Source organism: Myodes glareolus, chromosome 16, assembly GCF_982192425.1.
Source record: "Myodes glareolus chromosome 16, mMyoGla1.1, whole genome shotgun sequence".
NCBI lineage: Eukaryota > Metazoa > Chordata > Mammalia > Rodentia > Cricetidae > Myodes > Myodes glareolus.
The window spans coordinates 6,656,959-6,672,918 of record NC_142041.1 but is presented as its reverse complement, the minus strand read 5'-3'; the positions used below and the strand labels follow the sequence as shown (position 1 = coordinate 6,672,918).

At 41.7% G+C, this 15,960-nt stretch overlaps 1 protein-coding gene across 1 annotated transcript in view; it reads left to right on the top strand.

Annotated features, from left to right (window-relative positions):
- Positions 1 to 15,960, top strand: part of Virma (vir like m6A methyltransferase associated) — a 62,350-nt gene that overhangs the window by 17,934 nt on the left and 28,456 nt on the right. Inside the window, exons 5-10 of the mRNA XM_048419976.3 lie at positions 2,221 to 2,389; positions 3,605 to 3,727; positions 4,740 to 5,012; positions 7,214 to 8,354; positions 13,680 to 14,168; positions 15,719 to 15,873. Coding sequence (XP_048275933.3) covers positions 2,221 to 2,389; positions 3,605 to 3,727; positions 4,740 to 5,012; positions 7,214 to 8,354; positions 13,680 to 14,168; positions 15,719 to 15,873 — 2,350 coding nt within the window. The remainder of the gene's footprint in view (positions 1 to 2,220; positions 2,390 to 3,604; positions 3,728 to 4,739; positions 5,013 to 7,213; positions 8,355 to 13,679; positions 14,169 to 15,718; positions 15,874 to 15,960) is intronic.

The window sequence follows — 15,960 nt, the reverse complement described above, 5'->3', positions numbered from 1 at the left end:
TTCGTCCTGTAGTGCCTCCAGAGGGCTTTAGTGACTCCTGCTGCTTCACCTTCAGCCAGGAGGGCCACTGGGAAGGGAGTTTAGAAGACAGGGGCTTTGGTTTCTAGGACAAGTTGTTCCTTTTTTTTAAAATGTAAAACAAAAACTTTATTATTAAAAGAGTCGGAGCCAGGCAATGGTGGTGCACACCATTAATTCCAGCATTCAGGAGGCAGAAACAGGTGGATCTTTGTGAGTTCGAGGCCAGCCTAGTCTACACAGTGAGCTCCAGGACAACCAGGGCTACACAGAGAAACCCTGTCTCAAAACAGAAAGAGAGAGAGAGACACACACACACACACACACAGAGAGAGAGAGAGAGAGAGGAAAAAAAGAAAAGTGAACAAAACATCACACACCCAAATTATACCAGATTAAAAGTCTGAATATCCCCATGAGTTTCTACAGTTAGAACAGGAACTATGAAGCTCCATATTAAATTTTATACTTTCCGTATCAAATATCTTTTGTGTAGTAATTCACCACTGAGACAAACCAAAAATCCATGACAGAATTGGAACTTAACAGTTATCTTTATTTACCTCCTCTTCATAATTGGCGTCCATTGCCTTTATTCAGCTCTCGTCAGTTTTTATTTCTATAAGGCAAGCTCACAGCAGCCCGTCAGCCTCGCTGCCCAAGCGCTGGGGTAGCAGGCATGGACTGCCGTGTCTGGTGCAGTGCAGGCTGTCCACACACTCACGTTTTGTTAAGGGAATGATGATTGTTGTGACTCCCTTCACAGTTAATGTGTGGAGCCAGGGATCCAGTTCTGAAAAATGCAATTTGTCATATCTGTTTAGTTTATGAGGAAGTATTGAAGGCTAATGGTCTTTGGTCTTTTGGGTAGAAAAAAAATTTGTTTTAAGAAAGACAAATTTGCTATGCAGTGGTGGTGCACACCTTTAATCCCATCACTTGGAGAGGCATAAGGAGATAGATCTCTGTAAATTTGAGGCCAGCCTGGTCTACAGAGTGAGTTCCAGGACAGCCAGGGCTACACAGAGAAATCCTGTCTTGAAGAAATAACCTCTTCTCCAAAAAGGGGACAAGTTTATTAAATACTGAAGGGATAGGGGTGGGGTCAGTGGGCCAATAGCAGCCCGAGTATCACCTGCAGCCGAAAGCTTTCCTGTGAGAATTACTCATTTCATGGCCAGCATTTGTTAGCATCTCACATACTCCCAATTCTATGGGAGAAGTGCTAGACACTTTATGGGCCTTTATCATTCTGAAGACCGCACATACTGTGGGCAGTTTATTTCCCTGATTCTCAGCTAGTTCACTCTCAGTTTTCTTCTCTGCTTGGGAGCTTGTCCATGCACTTTGAACAAAGTCCACATGAACTGTAGACATAGGAAGATTTGGTCTTATTATGGGTTAGTTGTAGAAATCTGGAGGACCGTATAAATTCTGTGCCTCTGAGTGACTTCCACCAATATTTGCCTTTTCCATTTTCCGGAATGCTTGTATTTATTTTTGCTTATTTTAATTAAAAAAAAATACTTATTTTTAGCCAGATGATGGTGGTGTACGCCTTTAATGCCAGCACTTGGGAGACAGAGGCAGGTGAATCTCTATGAGTTTGAGGCCAGCCTGGTCTACAGAGTGAGTTCCAGAATAGCCAAGGCTTCACAGAGAAACCCTGTCTTAAAAAACCCACTTTTTTTTTTTTATGTATCTGAGTGTTTTGCCTGCATGTATATCTGTGTACCACATGCATGCAGTGTCCATGAAGGCCAGAAGAGTGTATGAGATTGCCTGGAACTGGAGTTACAGATGGTCGTGACATGACTTGTGTGCTGGGAATAGAATCACAGTCTTCACTCTTGAACCATCTCTTCAGCCTCTTTTTATTTTTATTTTTTTAATTTCGTGTATGTGTGTGTGTATCAGTATATGGATATGTGCATTTAAAGCTGAAGTGCAGTGCCTCCGGAGTCCAGAAGGGGCACCAGACTCCCCAGAAACTAGAGTTCCTGGTAGTTGTGAGTCCCCTAATGTGGGTGGTGGTAACTCAATTTAGGGCTTCTGGAAAAGCCGCAAACACTTTTAACTACTGAGCCAAACCTCCAGTTCCTTCAGCAGTGCTGTAAAGACTTTAGCTGAACCATAAACTAATTTAATATCACTTTGCATTTGGCATATTAAAACATTTCTTTCACCATTTCTAAAAATCAGGTAAATACTGATGGTCTGGTGCTAAGAGGCTGGTACAACTGTCTGACCCTGGCAATCTATGGATCAGTAGATAGAGTGATAAGCCATGACAGAGACTCGCCACCCCCTCCTCCTCCACCTCCACCTCCTCCCCAGCCACAGACGACTTTGAAAAGGAATCCAAAGCATGGTGAGAAGTTCAGTTTGCTTTCCCTGGTGAAACTGTTCTGTTCTGTTCTAGCCAGAAAAGCCGATGCAAAGGCCTTTGCTACCTTTCCTCTCACTTGTATGAGATCTCACATGTATTTGTCAGTCTCCTATTCTTGTCAGTAAGATTTGATTTGTATTTCCTATTCCTCTGTTTTTCTGAAGAGCTAGCTAGCTTGCTTGCCTGCTTTTCAGACAGGGTCTTAGTATATAGTGATGACTGGTTTAGAACTCACAGAAATCTGCCTGCTTGATTGCTGAAACTAAAGGTGTGTGCTACCACACCTGGTCCTGGAGAGCATTTTATATGGTCCCAAGGCTGGCTGGCTCCCTCCCTTCCTCCCTGCTTCCTTTCCTTTCTTCCTGTATTTCTTATTGGCCCCGTTTAAAATAATGCAATCCCAGTAGTTAGCCCCCCTCCCCCTGTGTATGTGTGTGTGTTAAAGGCAAGGCCTCAATCTGTAGCCCAGGCTGGCCTCTAACTTACTTTCTGTCCGTGTTCATGATCTTTGTGATTATAGGTAGGCTCACAATGTCTAGTTTATTAATTTTTTTCTTTATTTAAGTAAGATCTCTGAAAGAATTGAAGAATAGTTAGGAAGTTTGGTATGTATTCCTGGAATATTTATGTATAATTTTTAGGAGTAGATTTCAAATTTATTTGAATGCATTTCTCTCTCTTTTTTAACGCTTTATTCTTTTGTACTGGTAAAACATTTTTATTTCTTTAATTATGAGTTGTGTCAGAGCACAGTGTGCGCGTGAGAGAGTGAGCGTGCGTGTATTGCACTTGCTGTTTTTGAGATGCTGGGGTTCAGACCCGGGCCTGTGCTAGCTGAGCGAGTGCTTTGTCCCCAACCTCACCACAGCTCACGCCACAGCTCCTTCAGCCTCTGTGAGTTCTAGGACAGGCTCCAAAGCTACAGAGAAATCCGTCTCTAAAAACAAACAAATAATTCTTCATATTTCCAGGGTGTTACCTAGAAATATAGTTCCTTACACTATATTGTGTTTTTGTTTGTGGACAGTTAGAAATTATAGATTTCTAGATCAGTTATCAAAATTTTTTTAAATCTCCAGGCAGGAAAAGTTTATATTTTTGTTCAGTTTTGAGGATAAGTTCAGATGATAAAATTATTTTTTTCATGAATTCATTTCAGTATACTTTAATAATTTGAACACATTGTTTCCCATGTAGCTGATGGAGAGAAAGAAGATCAGTTTAATGGAAGCCCTCCAAGACCCCAGCCACGCGGACCAAGAACTCCTCCAGGACCTCCTCCTCCTGATGATGATGAGGATGATCCTCTGTCTTTGCCAGGTGTAGAATCTCTGCTAGGCTTTCCACCCACTCGTGATATGTGTGCTTCTGTTTGTTTTGTTCAGTTGCTTGTTTGTTTTTTGAGACAGGGTTTCTCTGTGTAACAGCCCTGGAACTCACACTGTAGACCAGGCTGGCCTCAAACTCACACAGATCCCCATTTTTCTCTGCCTTCCAACTTTTGGGATTAAAGGCGTGTGTCTCTACCACCTGGCTTGTTTTGTTCATTTTTTTTTTTTTTTTTTTTTTTTTGAGGCAGGGTTTCTGACTGTTCAGGAACTCATTTTGTAGACTAGGATGGTCTGAAACTCGGACATCCACTGTCTCTGCCTCCCAAGTTCTGGGATTAAAGATGTGCGCCACTATGCCCAGCTCAAGTGCTTATTAATTACAGAAAAGCATGAGGTGGTTGAGTCTTGTTGATTGCCCCTTCTCCCCAGATTCTCTCATCCCGTCAGGTATTCTTTTTGTTTTTCCTATTGGCAGAGCAACTTGTTAAAAAAATCAGTTAATTTGAAGCTATACCAATAGTGCTTTGAGGATAGAGTATTAATGTAATACTCTGTATACTTAGATATAAGTATATATACTTAGAAATAAGTAGTGTGTATTGGTTTAAAAATCAAACCAACTTACTAATTTAAAAACTAAAAGAGTTTCATATTGCTGCAGAGCATAAAATACTATAAAATAGTATACTTTATTGTCTGTAAATGAAGCTATATAGTATATTCTCTTGAGTGAGACTTCTTTTTTCTCATTTTGAGTCAGGATTTCACTTAAGTCTAGGCTAGTCTCAGATTTATTATGGAGGTGAGAAACTCCTTTCCCAAGTGCTAGGATTAGAAGCGCATGTTACCATAACAGTCTTAAGTTAATAATCTACCATCTTTTTAAAAGAGCATTAGTGATCTAAATCATTCAGCACACATTATGTGGCTGTAGGCTCCAGTCCTGATGCCTTGGGATATCTAAACCATTGAATAACCTGCTTTCAATCTCATTTTCCCAGTGTCTGGTGACAAGGAAGAGGACGTCCCCCATAGAGAAGATTATTTCGAGCCCATTTCTCCTGATCGGAATTCTGTCCCCCAGGAAGGTCAGTATTCTGATGAAGGGGAAGTGGAAGAGGAACAGCAGGAAGAAGGAGAGGATGATGAAGATGATGTGGATGTAGAGGAGGAAGAGGATGACGATGAGGATGACTGCCATACAGTAGACAGTATCCCTGATGAGGAGGAGGAAGAGGAAGAGGAAGAAGGTGAAGAGGATGAAGACGGTGAAGGTGGGAAATGCTAGCTAGGACTCTGACGTACTCCATGTTGGTTTGAGCATTGCAGAAGTTCACAGACGCAGTAAATGTGTTGGAAGAGCTCTGTCAGTCATGTAGTTTGGCCTTAAGACATGATTGCAAATGAGGTTTTTCTGTCTCTTACTCTCTGTCAACTAACTTATTTATGCGACAGCATTACCCTCCTCTAACTAGCTCAAAGTGTTGACTCTGTCATTTCCCTGGGGAGAGATTTTATTTGGCTCATGCATGAGTTGCTACTTAGTTCATCAGGGTTAGCCAGAGAAGCAGAATTTAAAAGTAGGCTGTTTTTAGAATAAGCGATGAGGTTATTTAAGATTTAAGATTATAAGATGAGGCCAACTTTCTAAAGATAGATGACACAGAGATACTTCGACAAAGTGCTGTGATATTTTTAGTAATTTGTCTGCCTGTGTAGCTCAGTTATAAGTACATGTGGCTGAAGTTGCCATCTTTTAATTAGGTTCTTTTAAAAACAAAATGAAATATTTGAGTGAATTGGTCATTAATTTAGTTAATTGATTAATTTGAGTTATAGGTGGTTGTGAGCCCCTGATAAGGGTGCTGGGAACTAAACTCTGGTCCTCTGGAAAAAAATGTCTGAGCATCAGCCCTTATAGTATTTTTTCTTGAAAGTACTTCATCTTGTAATTAGTGTTCTCTTTCCTTTATCTTGGTGTGTATGTGTGTATATGTTGTGTGTTTGAGTAAGATGTGTGTGGTTGTCACAGGAAAGTTTAGATGTCAGTTCTTGTCATCCACTTTGAGACAGGGCTCTGTTGACAGCTTTGTATACTCTAGGCCAGCTGGCCCATACATTTCAGCATTTAGAGTCTTGTGCTTGAGTGGTAGGCACTTTACCAACTGAGCCATCTCGTCAGTCTCCCTTTCCCTCTTTTTTTTTTTTGGATACAGTCTTTTAAAAAAATTTTTATTTTGTATGTATAGACAATTTGCCTGTATGTGTATCTGTGTATCACATGCATCCAGTGTCCACAGAAGACAGAAGGCATCAGATTCCTTGGAACTGGATGGTTGTCAGCCACCATGTGGGCACTGGAAATGAGATTTGGGCATTCTGGCAGAGCACCAAGTACTCAACCTTCGAGTCCTATCTCCAGCCCTGAGAGAGTGTTGATCGAGCGCTGGCTTTCCTGGCTCTCACAGCAGGTCCTCTTGTCTCCTGAGTACTGGGAGGGTACCATGCCTCCATGCCTGACTTGTAGTATTCTTACTTAATTTTACCACTATTTTTTTTTTTTAATCTTAAAAATAACCTCAGGCTGGGCACAGTGGCACACGTCTTTAATCCCAGCACCCAGAAGGCAGAGGCAGACAGAGCTTTGTTCCAGGTCAGCTTGATCTACATGATGAATATTTATTATCAAGAATAAGTTTATTTATCTCAAATAAATAAATATAAATAAGTAATTGAATAGAATTGAATTAATTAAATCTTGGGCCTGCAAGTAAAGGCACTTCCTGTCGAATCTGTCGACCTGAGTTACCTCCCCGAGAGAAAGGAGAGAACTGCCTCGAGCCCGTGTCCTCATCTCCATACGTGCTGTGATACGTGTCCCCAGCCAGGAAACAACTACGCAGCGTATTTAAAACCCTCCAGAGAGGCTGGACAGATGGCTCAGTGGGTAAGAGCATGAACTGTTCTTGCAGAAGACCCAAGTTCGGTTCCCAGAACCCCCTTGGGTAGCTGAGAACTGCCTGCGTCTGACCTGTGGCCTCCTTGGGCACTTGTGCACATACCCATACACAGATACATGAAAAATTAAAAATAATTAAAAAAAATTTTAATGTTCAGAAGTTAAGCTTCATTTCCGCCCTTCTAAAAGAGGTGTTTTTGTTATTTTCAGTTTCTCATTTCTGTTAGGAAAAGGGGTCATCACAGAGTCAGTTATAGAGCTCCGCAAGCATAATAGAAGACTTTGTTAATAAGCTCCTCAATAATTATCCTATTATAGATTAATAAGTTTATCAATAATTATCCTGTTAAAGTTGTCAATTCTTGTTATGAGTGGTGGCAAAAGTTGATTTTTTTTTTGAGGAAATCAGTCATTTAGAATGCTTGGTTTACCACCCAAAAGGTTATTGATCAATCAGAGTTTATGTGGTGAATAAGAATGATGCAGTACTTAAATGCTGTTTAAACTTATCTTTAGGGGATGATGGTTATGAACAGATCTCTAGTGATGAAGATGGGATTGCGGACTTGGAACGTGAAACTTTTAAGTATCCAAACTTCGATGTGGAATACACTCCAGAAGACCTGGCGTCTGTTCCTCCCATGACGTACGACCCGTATGACAGAGAGCTGGTGCCACTCTTGTATTTCAGCTGCCCATACAAGACTACTTTTGAGATTGAAATCAGTAGAATGAAAGATCAGGGTCCAGATAAGGAAAATTCAGGAGCAATAGAAGCCTCAGTGAAGTTAACTGAACTGCTAGATCTCTATCGCGAAGATAGGGGTGCAAAATGGGTAACGGCTCTCGAGGAAATTCCAAGTTTAATTATAAAAGGATTAAGCTATTTGCAGTTGAAAAACACAAAACAGGACTCCCTTGGTCAGTTGGTAGACTGGACAATGCAAGCTTTAAATTTACAGGTAGCCTTTCGCCAGCCCATAGCCTTAAATGTCCGACAGCTCAAAGCTGGGACCAAGCTCGTGTCTTCGCTGGCAGAGTGTGGGGCTCCTGGAGTCACGGAATTGCTGCAGGCAGGAGTGATCGGAGTACTGTTTGATCTCCTATTTGCTGATCACGTCTCATCTTCCCTTAAGTTAAATGCTTTCAAAGCTTTGGACAGTGTCATCAGCATGACAGAAGGAATGGAGGCTTTTTTAAGAGGCACCCAGAGTGAGAAAAGTGGCTATCAAAGGCTTTTGGAACTCATCCTTCTAGATCAGACTGTGAGGGTGGTCACTGCAGGCTCAGCTATTCTTCAAAAATGCCATTTCTATGAAATCTTGTCAGAGATTAAAAGACTTGGTGACCATATAGCAGAGAAGACTTCATCTGTCCCTAACCACAGTGAACCTGATCACGAGACAGATGCGGGGCTTGAGAGAGCAAACCCAGACTATGAGAGTGAAGTGGAAGCCTCTATGGACATGGACCTGTTGGAATCCTCAAACATAAGTGAAGGCGAGATAGAGAGGCTTATTAGTCTCTTAGAGGAGGTTTTTCATTTAATGGAGACTGCACCCCATACAATGATCCAGCCGCCTGTGAAGTCGTTCCCAACAATAGCACGGATTACGGGACCTCCGGAGAGGGATGACCCATACCCTGTTCTCTTTAGGTAAGATACTTCACAAATATCCTGAGGTAGTTTTCTGTAGTGATGTTGGTCTTTCCTGTGCAGTACATAAGGATCTTGGCATTTCAGAATAGGTATTCAGTAGCAAACTTGGAAGTCGACTAGTTTAATGGATCTGCACTGTGTTGGTGTTTAAAGCCAAACTAGGAACACGGATGCTTGTGAATAAGAGCGGTGCTTGTTTATCATGTCTGTAAGCAAAATAAATGAGACCTGCCCGCTCCTGGGACGTGGTAGAAAGGCCGGCATGGGAAGGAGAAAACCCTTTTTACTTCACTACAAAACTGGGTGTTGCCATTGTAATTTCGTAGTCCTGATAATGTATCTTTGGCGTTTATCATTTGTTTCTGTCATCTGTCTTTCAAGTTAGGTGATAATATAATTTTGTCACTGTTAGTACCTCTTACAGTGATACAACCTCATGAGGATTTTACTAATCCATAGTACATTTTTACTTTGTTTTAATGTTTGAAATGCTGTCTTCTGGTATTTTCTTATAAGTTTTGAACTGACAACAAATGGAAGGATAAACCTTTTATTATTTCTGTAACTGGTTTTTGTCTTGCTTTGGAACAAGTGCATTGTTAGTAAGTAGATACTTGTCTGCTCTAGCATCCGTACCTGGCCATTCCTGGTTTAGCTGAAGTTGTCCAGACCTATTTTACTTTCCCTAGAACAGAGCCCAGAGCCTTGTGTGTGGGGGGTGTGTGGGGGGGCTAATAAAGGAAGTGTTAAGATACTTTTTATTGTGCATAAATGGGGTTCCTTTCCCTGTGGTTCCTCTGAGGACCTGGCTACAATATGTCCCTCCGTATCCCACTGAATGTTTTGGACAAGGCCCTTGTTCACCAATCCTTTCCCTCTTAGGTTGAAGATTGGCCACTAGGCACTCCTCTCTGCTTCTGAGCTTCTCTTCCTTGTGGTCTGAGCAATCTCATGGCTTTCAAGAAAGCTCTGAGAAAGGTAACAGAACCGAGCAGACCCATAAGGCCAGACCGAATTGTGAGAGGTCAGCGATGGAGCACTGGGGAGCATGGATCTGTTAGCTGAGAGCAGAATCAGTGCTGAAAAGGAAAACAGCAAGAATGAGAAGCAGGGATGGTGGCAGCACAGTTAGCAAAGTAGAAATTAGAGCAGAAACTAGGATCAGGAAGCATTGAATGGTCTCTTTAGCCAAGTATACACGAGACATTGCAAAAGCGAGGGCAGGATTCATGTAGTGAGTGTTTGGAGCGTGGATTGTGGTTAGAACTCTGGGAGAGTAGTTTTATCTGTAAGTAGGTGACAAAGTGTGGACGGGCTCAGAAGGAGGATGTGGAAGTTGTGGGGGTGAACTTCTCAGATACTTGATGACAAAGCCAAGTAATAGGTGAGGGGCAGGCACTGGGGATGTAGCTCAGTTGGCAGGTCCATGCCTCGCTTGAGGAAGCCCTGGGTCCCATCCTCAGAATGTAGTTCCTGCACTTGGGAGGTGGGGGCAGGAAGATCACGAATATCATGTCATCTTTGTCTGTGCGTTGCGTTTGAGGCCAGCCTGGACTATGTGAGAACCTGTCTCTTACAAAATGAAGAGATAAGGGAACAGCCAGAAAGATGTGTTTGTCAGGGATGGGAAAGCACAGCACATTTGTCAACTGGGAGGATGACAGGGTTTGAAACTCAGTAAGGAGAGATGTGTGTGATGTGGGAGGAAAAGATCAGTTACTGGAACAGGGTTTGCTAGGAGATGGGGGCCAGAGAAGTTGTATCTTCAGAGTTCAAGGCTAGCCTGCTGTACTAGCAAGTTCCCAGCCAGCCTTTTGAGACCCTGTCTAAAAAGAAGCCCAGCTTTAAAAAGGAAGACTTTGGCTGTGGCAGGAGTGTAGAAACCATGTGACTGTGCAAATCCAGTTACTTTTGTAATATGGAGAGAGACAAAAAAAACCGAGGCTGTGCTGCTGGTCACTTAGTTTCTCATGGAGTGGGAGGTGTAAAGTTGTGGGTTTGTTTGTTTGTTTGTTTGTTTCCTTTTTTTTTTATTTTTTGAGACAGGGTTTCTCTGTAGCTTTGGAGCCTGCCCTGGAACTAGCTCTTGTAGGCCAGGCTGGCCTCGAACTCACAGAGACCCGCCTGCCTCTGCCTCCCGAGTGCTGGGATTAAAGGCGTGCGCCACCGCTGGGCTCTAAAGTTGTATATTGTTGGTGGCTGAAGGTTCTGAGTGAAGGAAAGAAAGAGCTGCTTTCAGCTGTTGAGGAGAAAGTAGTAATTAGCTGCGTATCAAATGCTGTCCCTCCCCACTCCAGATGGAGAGGAGGAGATGAAGGGCGTGGGCGCCGTGCTGAGGAGTATTAGGAAGATACTACTGTTTGGAGTAGCTGATGTGCTTAAAGTAATGTTCTGACATTTTACCCTGCAGGATGACTGTGACGGAAAAGCCACTGCAGTCGCTGGGTAAATGAGCAATTCTAAAATTAGATGCTAAATATTTTCCTTGTTACAGTGGTATGTACCAAGAAAGGGAGACCAAATGCTGTGCTATCATGGAGAGTCTGGGAGGGAGTAATTTCTAGCATTGGGACTTCATAGTTAAGAGGTTGTGAAAAGGAGCTAACAGCATTTGGAGCTTTCTAATCAAGGCAAGAATTGGAACTATGATTTTATTGACAGGAACTTGTACATTAGGAGTCAGACATCTTGGTAAGGGAATCATTACATGTTGGAAGGATTTCTTTGACGTGACATTTGAGGGTCCACAGCATCAACCCCAGTGTCTTCTAGCAGGAGTCAGACTCAGTGTGCAGCTGTACTCAGCAAGGGCTCAGGCGTGCTAGTAGAGGGAGGCACCTTAGCAGCCTCCCAGAGCTCGTGACCTGTACAGTACCTGCTTGACTCCCCAGGAGCAGCCTGTATCCATGGAAGCGTTACTGCTCCAGTTAGAGGCTTGACGCTGAGGCTTTAACAAAGAAGATGGTGTTTTGATGTGTCTGTGCGATGTGGAATGAATATATCAAACTAGTTGGCACCAGAAATCTGTTCATTACTTATAGTGTTCCAGAATTCTCTACTTCCAGAAAGGAAGCAGATATTTTACGTAAACGATTTTGTTTGCACAAATAACTTAGACATGGTGAGCCATCCTTAACTTTTGGGGGAGTAGGACTCTGTGAAATCAGATTCACAGATTTTAGCCAAGAGCCAACCTTACAAACTGGGTCTATGTGAGGCTTGCTGTGTTAGCTACTTCCAGACAGTCTATAAGGACGGTAAGGATGTCCTTAGGACAATTTTGTCAGTTTGAATTATCTTTAGGTTTCTAATAAGCAGTCACTGAGGATGTTTATTATGAATACTGTGATGTTCATGAATAATTGTCTTGAATATTATGATAAAAATATCTTGGAACCCCAGTTTAATCAGTGGAAGGATTAAAGAGTTTGTTTTAGGGCCTGGAGAGATGACACAGTGGTTAATAGTACTTTTCCCCTTCCAGAGGACCTGGGTTCAGCTCCCAGCACTCACATGGGGGTTCACAACCGTCAGAAACTCCAGTTCCAGAGGATGTGGTGCCCTCTTCTGGTCTGTGACACTTATACACATGGTACACAGACATTAATGCAGGCAAAACACCCATACACCAGAAGTAAAACTAAATCTTAAAAATTTAAAGTCATTTTTAGTTTTTGATAAATACAAATTATGACCTTTGATTGACTTATCTTTGGTGTTCTAACAGGCTCACAGACACTCTCGTGTCACCGAGTGTGACACTTCAGATCGTCAGACTGAGGAAACTAAAACACTTCTAACTAAAGTTAACAAATGTTTGTTAGATTTATTCCCGTTTCAAAAATTTAAGGGGGAAATTTTTTTTTTTTTGTTTTGTTTTTCTGAAACTCTTTAAAAAGTTTCCATGAAAAGCTGATTTTAGAAGATCTCAGCTAGGCATGGTGGCTTCATATTATAACCCCAGCATTCATATTATAATCCCAGCATTCATATTATAACCCCAGCATTCATATTATAACCCCAGCATTCATATTATAATCCCAGCATTCATATTATAACCCCAGCATTCATATTATAATCCCAGCATTCATGATGTAAGACTGCCACATTTTCGAGATCTGCGTTGCCTACATATTGTTAGGTCAGCCTGTATTTACAGTGCTTTACCCTGTTTCAAAAACCTAAAGGCAACAGACAAAATTGTGAGTAACATTTACATCTATTTTGTGATAGTGGGTACATTTTACCTTCTCTCCTCCTAAAATTATGTATGCTGGGGGCTGGAGAGCTCGCGCAGTGCTCAAGAGCATAGACCCTTTGAGAGGAGAGCTTGATTCGGGGTTCTCACAGCTGCCAGTAACTCCATCTCCCAGGGAATCCGCTGGCTCTGACCACTTCAGGTCACCTCGTATACCTATAGCCATGTTATATAGTCATGCACAGACACATAATGAAAAATAAAAGTAAATCTTTAAAAAACTGTTATATATAGTAAGAAGAGTTCTGGGTCTGACAGGGTGACTCAGTAGGTAAAGGCATTGCCCCGAGACTGGAGACTTGAGTTTAATTCCCAGAACCCACATAATGGAAGGAGAGAACCAACTTCCTCAGGCTGTCCTCTAACTTCTCTCTCTCTCTCTCTCTCTCTCTCTCTCTCTCTCACACACACACACACACACACACACACACAATTTTAAAAGGAAATAGTTCTGAAGCCAGAGCCTGGTGACTAACATCAGTGATGCTGTGAATTTGAAGTTAGCTGGCACTGCATAGTGACTTTGAGGCCAACCTGAGACCCTGACTCAAAACAAAAAAGGAGTAGTTCTTAGATTTGATGTAGAAAACAAAACCAAAAGTCTGTGTTTAGTACTCACTACTTAAATGCTATAATTTGTAATTTGTAATATTTTTCTCTGTTGATGCTAACTCATATCTATAGTAAATCTAAATCCACAAGATGTTTCCGCACTGTATAAACAGTATATTCCCTGGGTACACTAATTCATACTGACTGGCATCTTATGAAGTAGAGTGAGACCGTAGTGAAAAAGGAGCGAGAACCAGAATCAGGGATGCTCAAGTAAAAAGAGAAGCCTGTCACCTGTCATGTCTTGAGGCCTGTTGATGATGCAGAACTTTCACTGACCCCACAGAGGAGAGTTGGTACTCACATTGTAATAATTATTTCCATTTATGGGGAAAACTATTTCTGAAGGTGAGAATTAAAGCCATTCAGATGTTTACTTTATCCAGTCTTGTGATTTTGAGTTAATGAAGAATGCTTTGCTCCACCTGAAGTGTCTGCCTTGCCTCCCACAGGTATCTTCACAGCCATCACTTCTTGGAGTTGGTTACGCTGCTTCTGTCAATTCCAATAACAAGTGCCCACCCTGGTGTACTGCAAGCCACAAAGGATGTTCTAAAGTTTCTTGCACAGTCACAAAAGGGCCTTCTCTTTTTCATGTCAGAATATGAAGCAACAAACTTACTGATCCGAGCTCTGTGCCACCTCTATGATCAAGATGAAGAGGAAGGTCTTCAGTCTGATGGAGCTGATGATGCGTTTGCCTTGTGGCTACAGGACTCCACCCAGACTCTGCAGTGCATCACAGAGCTGTTCAGCCACTTCCAGCGGTGCACAGCCAGTGAGGAAACTGACCATTCGGATCTCCTGGGCACCCTCCACAATCTTTACTTGATTACTTTTAATCCTGTGGGAAGATCAGCTGTTGGTCATGTTTTCAGCCTTGACAAAAACCTTCAAAGTCTCATTACTCTAATGGAGTATTATTCCAAAGAAGCCCTAGGGTAATTTCCTGCTTACTCCTTACAGTCTCAATTGCAGTAGAGAACTAGATCACTAATGGGGTAGTTTCTTTACCAAAGAAGTCTCTTTTGGCGTGTGTGTGTGTGTATGTGTGTGTGTGTGTGTGTACATGTTTATCTAAAGATATATATCTTTTGCCATAATGTGCTAATTAAGAATTGACTAACAAGAACCTCTGTAATGTGGCTAGTAAGCAATGCTGTGGCCTTTCCCAGCTGCTCTCAGTTACCTCTTAAAAGGGATACTTACAGTGTCCCTTTGCCCTGTGTAGAAGGGAAACCTAAAGCCCAGAAATACTTGCCTTAAGTATGATGCATTCACTCTCTTACTCTCTGTTTTCTAAACCACTCGTGGTGCTCTGGTTCTGAAATTGCTTTGGTTAAATGGTGGAATTGAGGAAATTAATGATATAAAGAACTGTTCAATAGGGCAGAGGGTTTTAGCATATGAGAAGATAGATTGCTCTCTTTTTAACTTATGTCATGGAAAATCAGACAAGATGGGACATGTTCAGGGTGGCATGGCCACAGTATCATGCAAAACAGTAGAGTATAACTAAGTAGCATATAACTATCCCATTGTCCTGTCAGTGGGGACTTGATTCAACTCACTGTAATTATGAAAGCCAAACTCTAGTGGTTTCTCTGCCTAGCTGTAGTGAGTCTTTGTGATTCTGCACTGGAAGGCTGAGTCAGTATGATAGGTGATCACATTTGTTCCGAGTTTTCAAGGTTAGGTGAAGATTTTAAAGAACACAGTGAAGCATATTTCCTAACAGTTGTTGTCAATGAAATATGCTCGTTAGTGTTTTATTGTTCATTTCTTCTTGTTAATTTTACTTTCCACTGTAATGTTTTTGAGTTTGCTTTTATATCCAGTTGTCTCTCCTTACCTATGGGTTCTGTTTCTGTATATTCAGCTAACAGTGAATCAAAAATATTTAGATTGCTTGGGCATGTTGGAGCACACCTGTAAATTTGAGGGCAGCTTGGTCAACAGAACGAGATCCTATCTCAAGAAAAAGAAATAGGCTTGGAAGAAATGCTTCTGAGCCTGGCGTGGTAGTACATGTCTGTGATCATGGAGTGAGATTGTTTGCCCTGAGTATGTACAAGCGTTCTCTTGTCTTTATTCTGTAAACAATGCAGCAGCAATTCACATAGCCTTTGCATCGTGTTAAGTGTCCAAGTAGTCTAGAGTTGATCTAAAGTGGATGGGAGCATGTGCACATAATATGTGACACTGTGCCGTCTTATACAAGGGACTGGCAGTGCCATGGATTTTAGTGTCTGTGGGGTCCTGGAACCGGTATTCCATAGATACCGAGGGACAACTTTTAATACTTTTTTCAGGTGACTTGAAAGTGAAGTGTAAGATCTGATTGTTGTTTTTCAGTAAGTTAGGTGGTGTTGATAATGTTGGATTGTGAATTCCTTGATCTCCTTAAAAAAAATCCCCCCAAAATATTATTGTTATTATTCCTGAAAAAGTATTTTCATACTCCACACTTAAAACCCTTATTTTATTTCAGTGATTCCAAGTCTAAGAAGTCAGTAGCTTATAACTATGCATGCATACTTATTTTGGTGGTGGTTCAGTCTTCCAGTGATGTCCAGATGCTGGAACAGCATGCAGCGTCTCTCTTGAAGCTTTGTAAAGCAGATGAAAATAATGCTAAATTGCAAGGTATGGTACCTGGAGCTATTTTAAACACTTGTGATACATGAAGAGAAAAGGCTGAATTTTTGTTATCATTGTCTTTTCATATTTGTG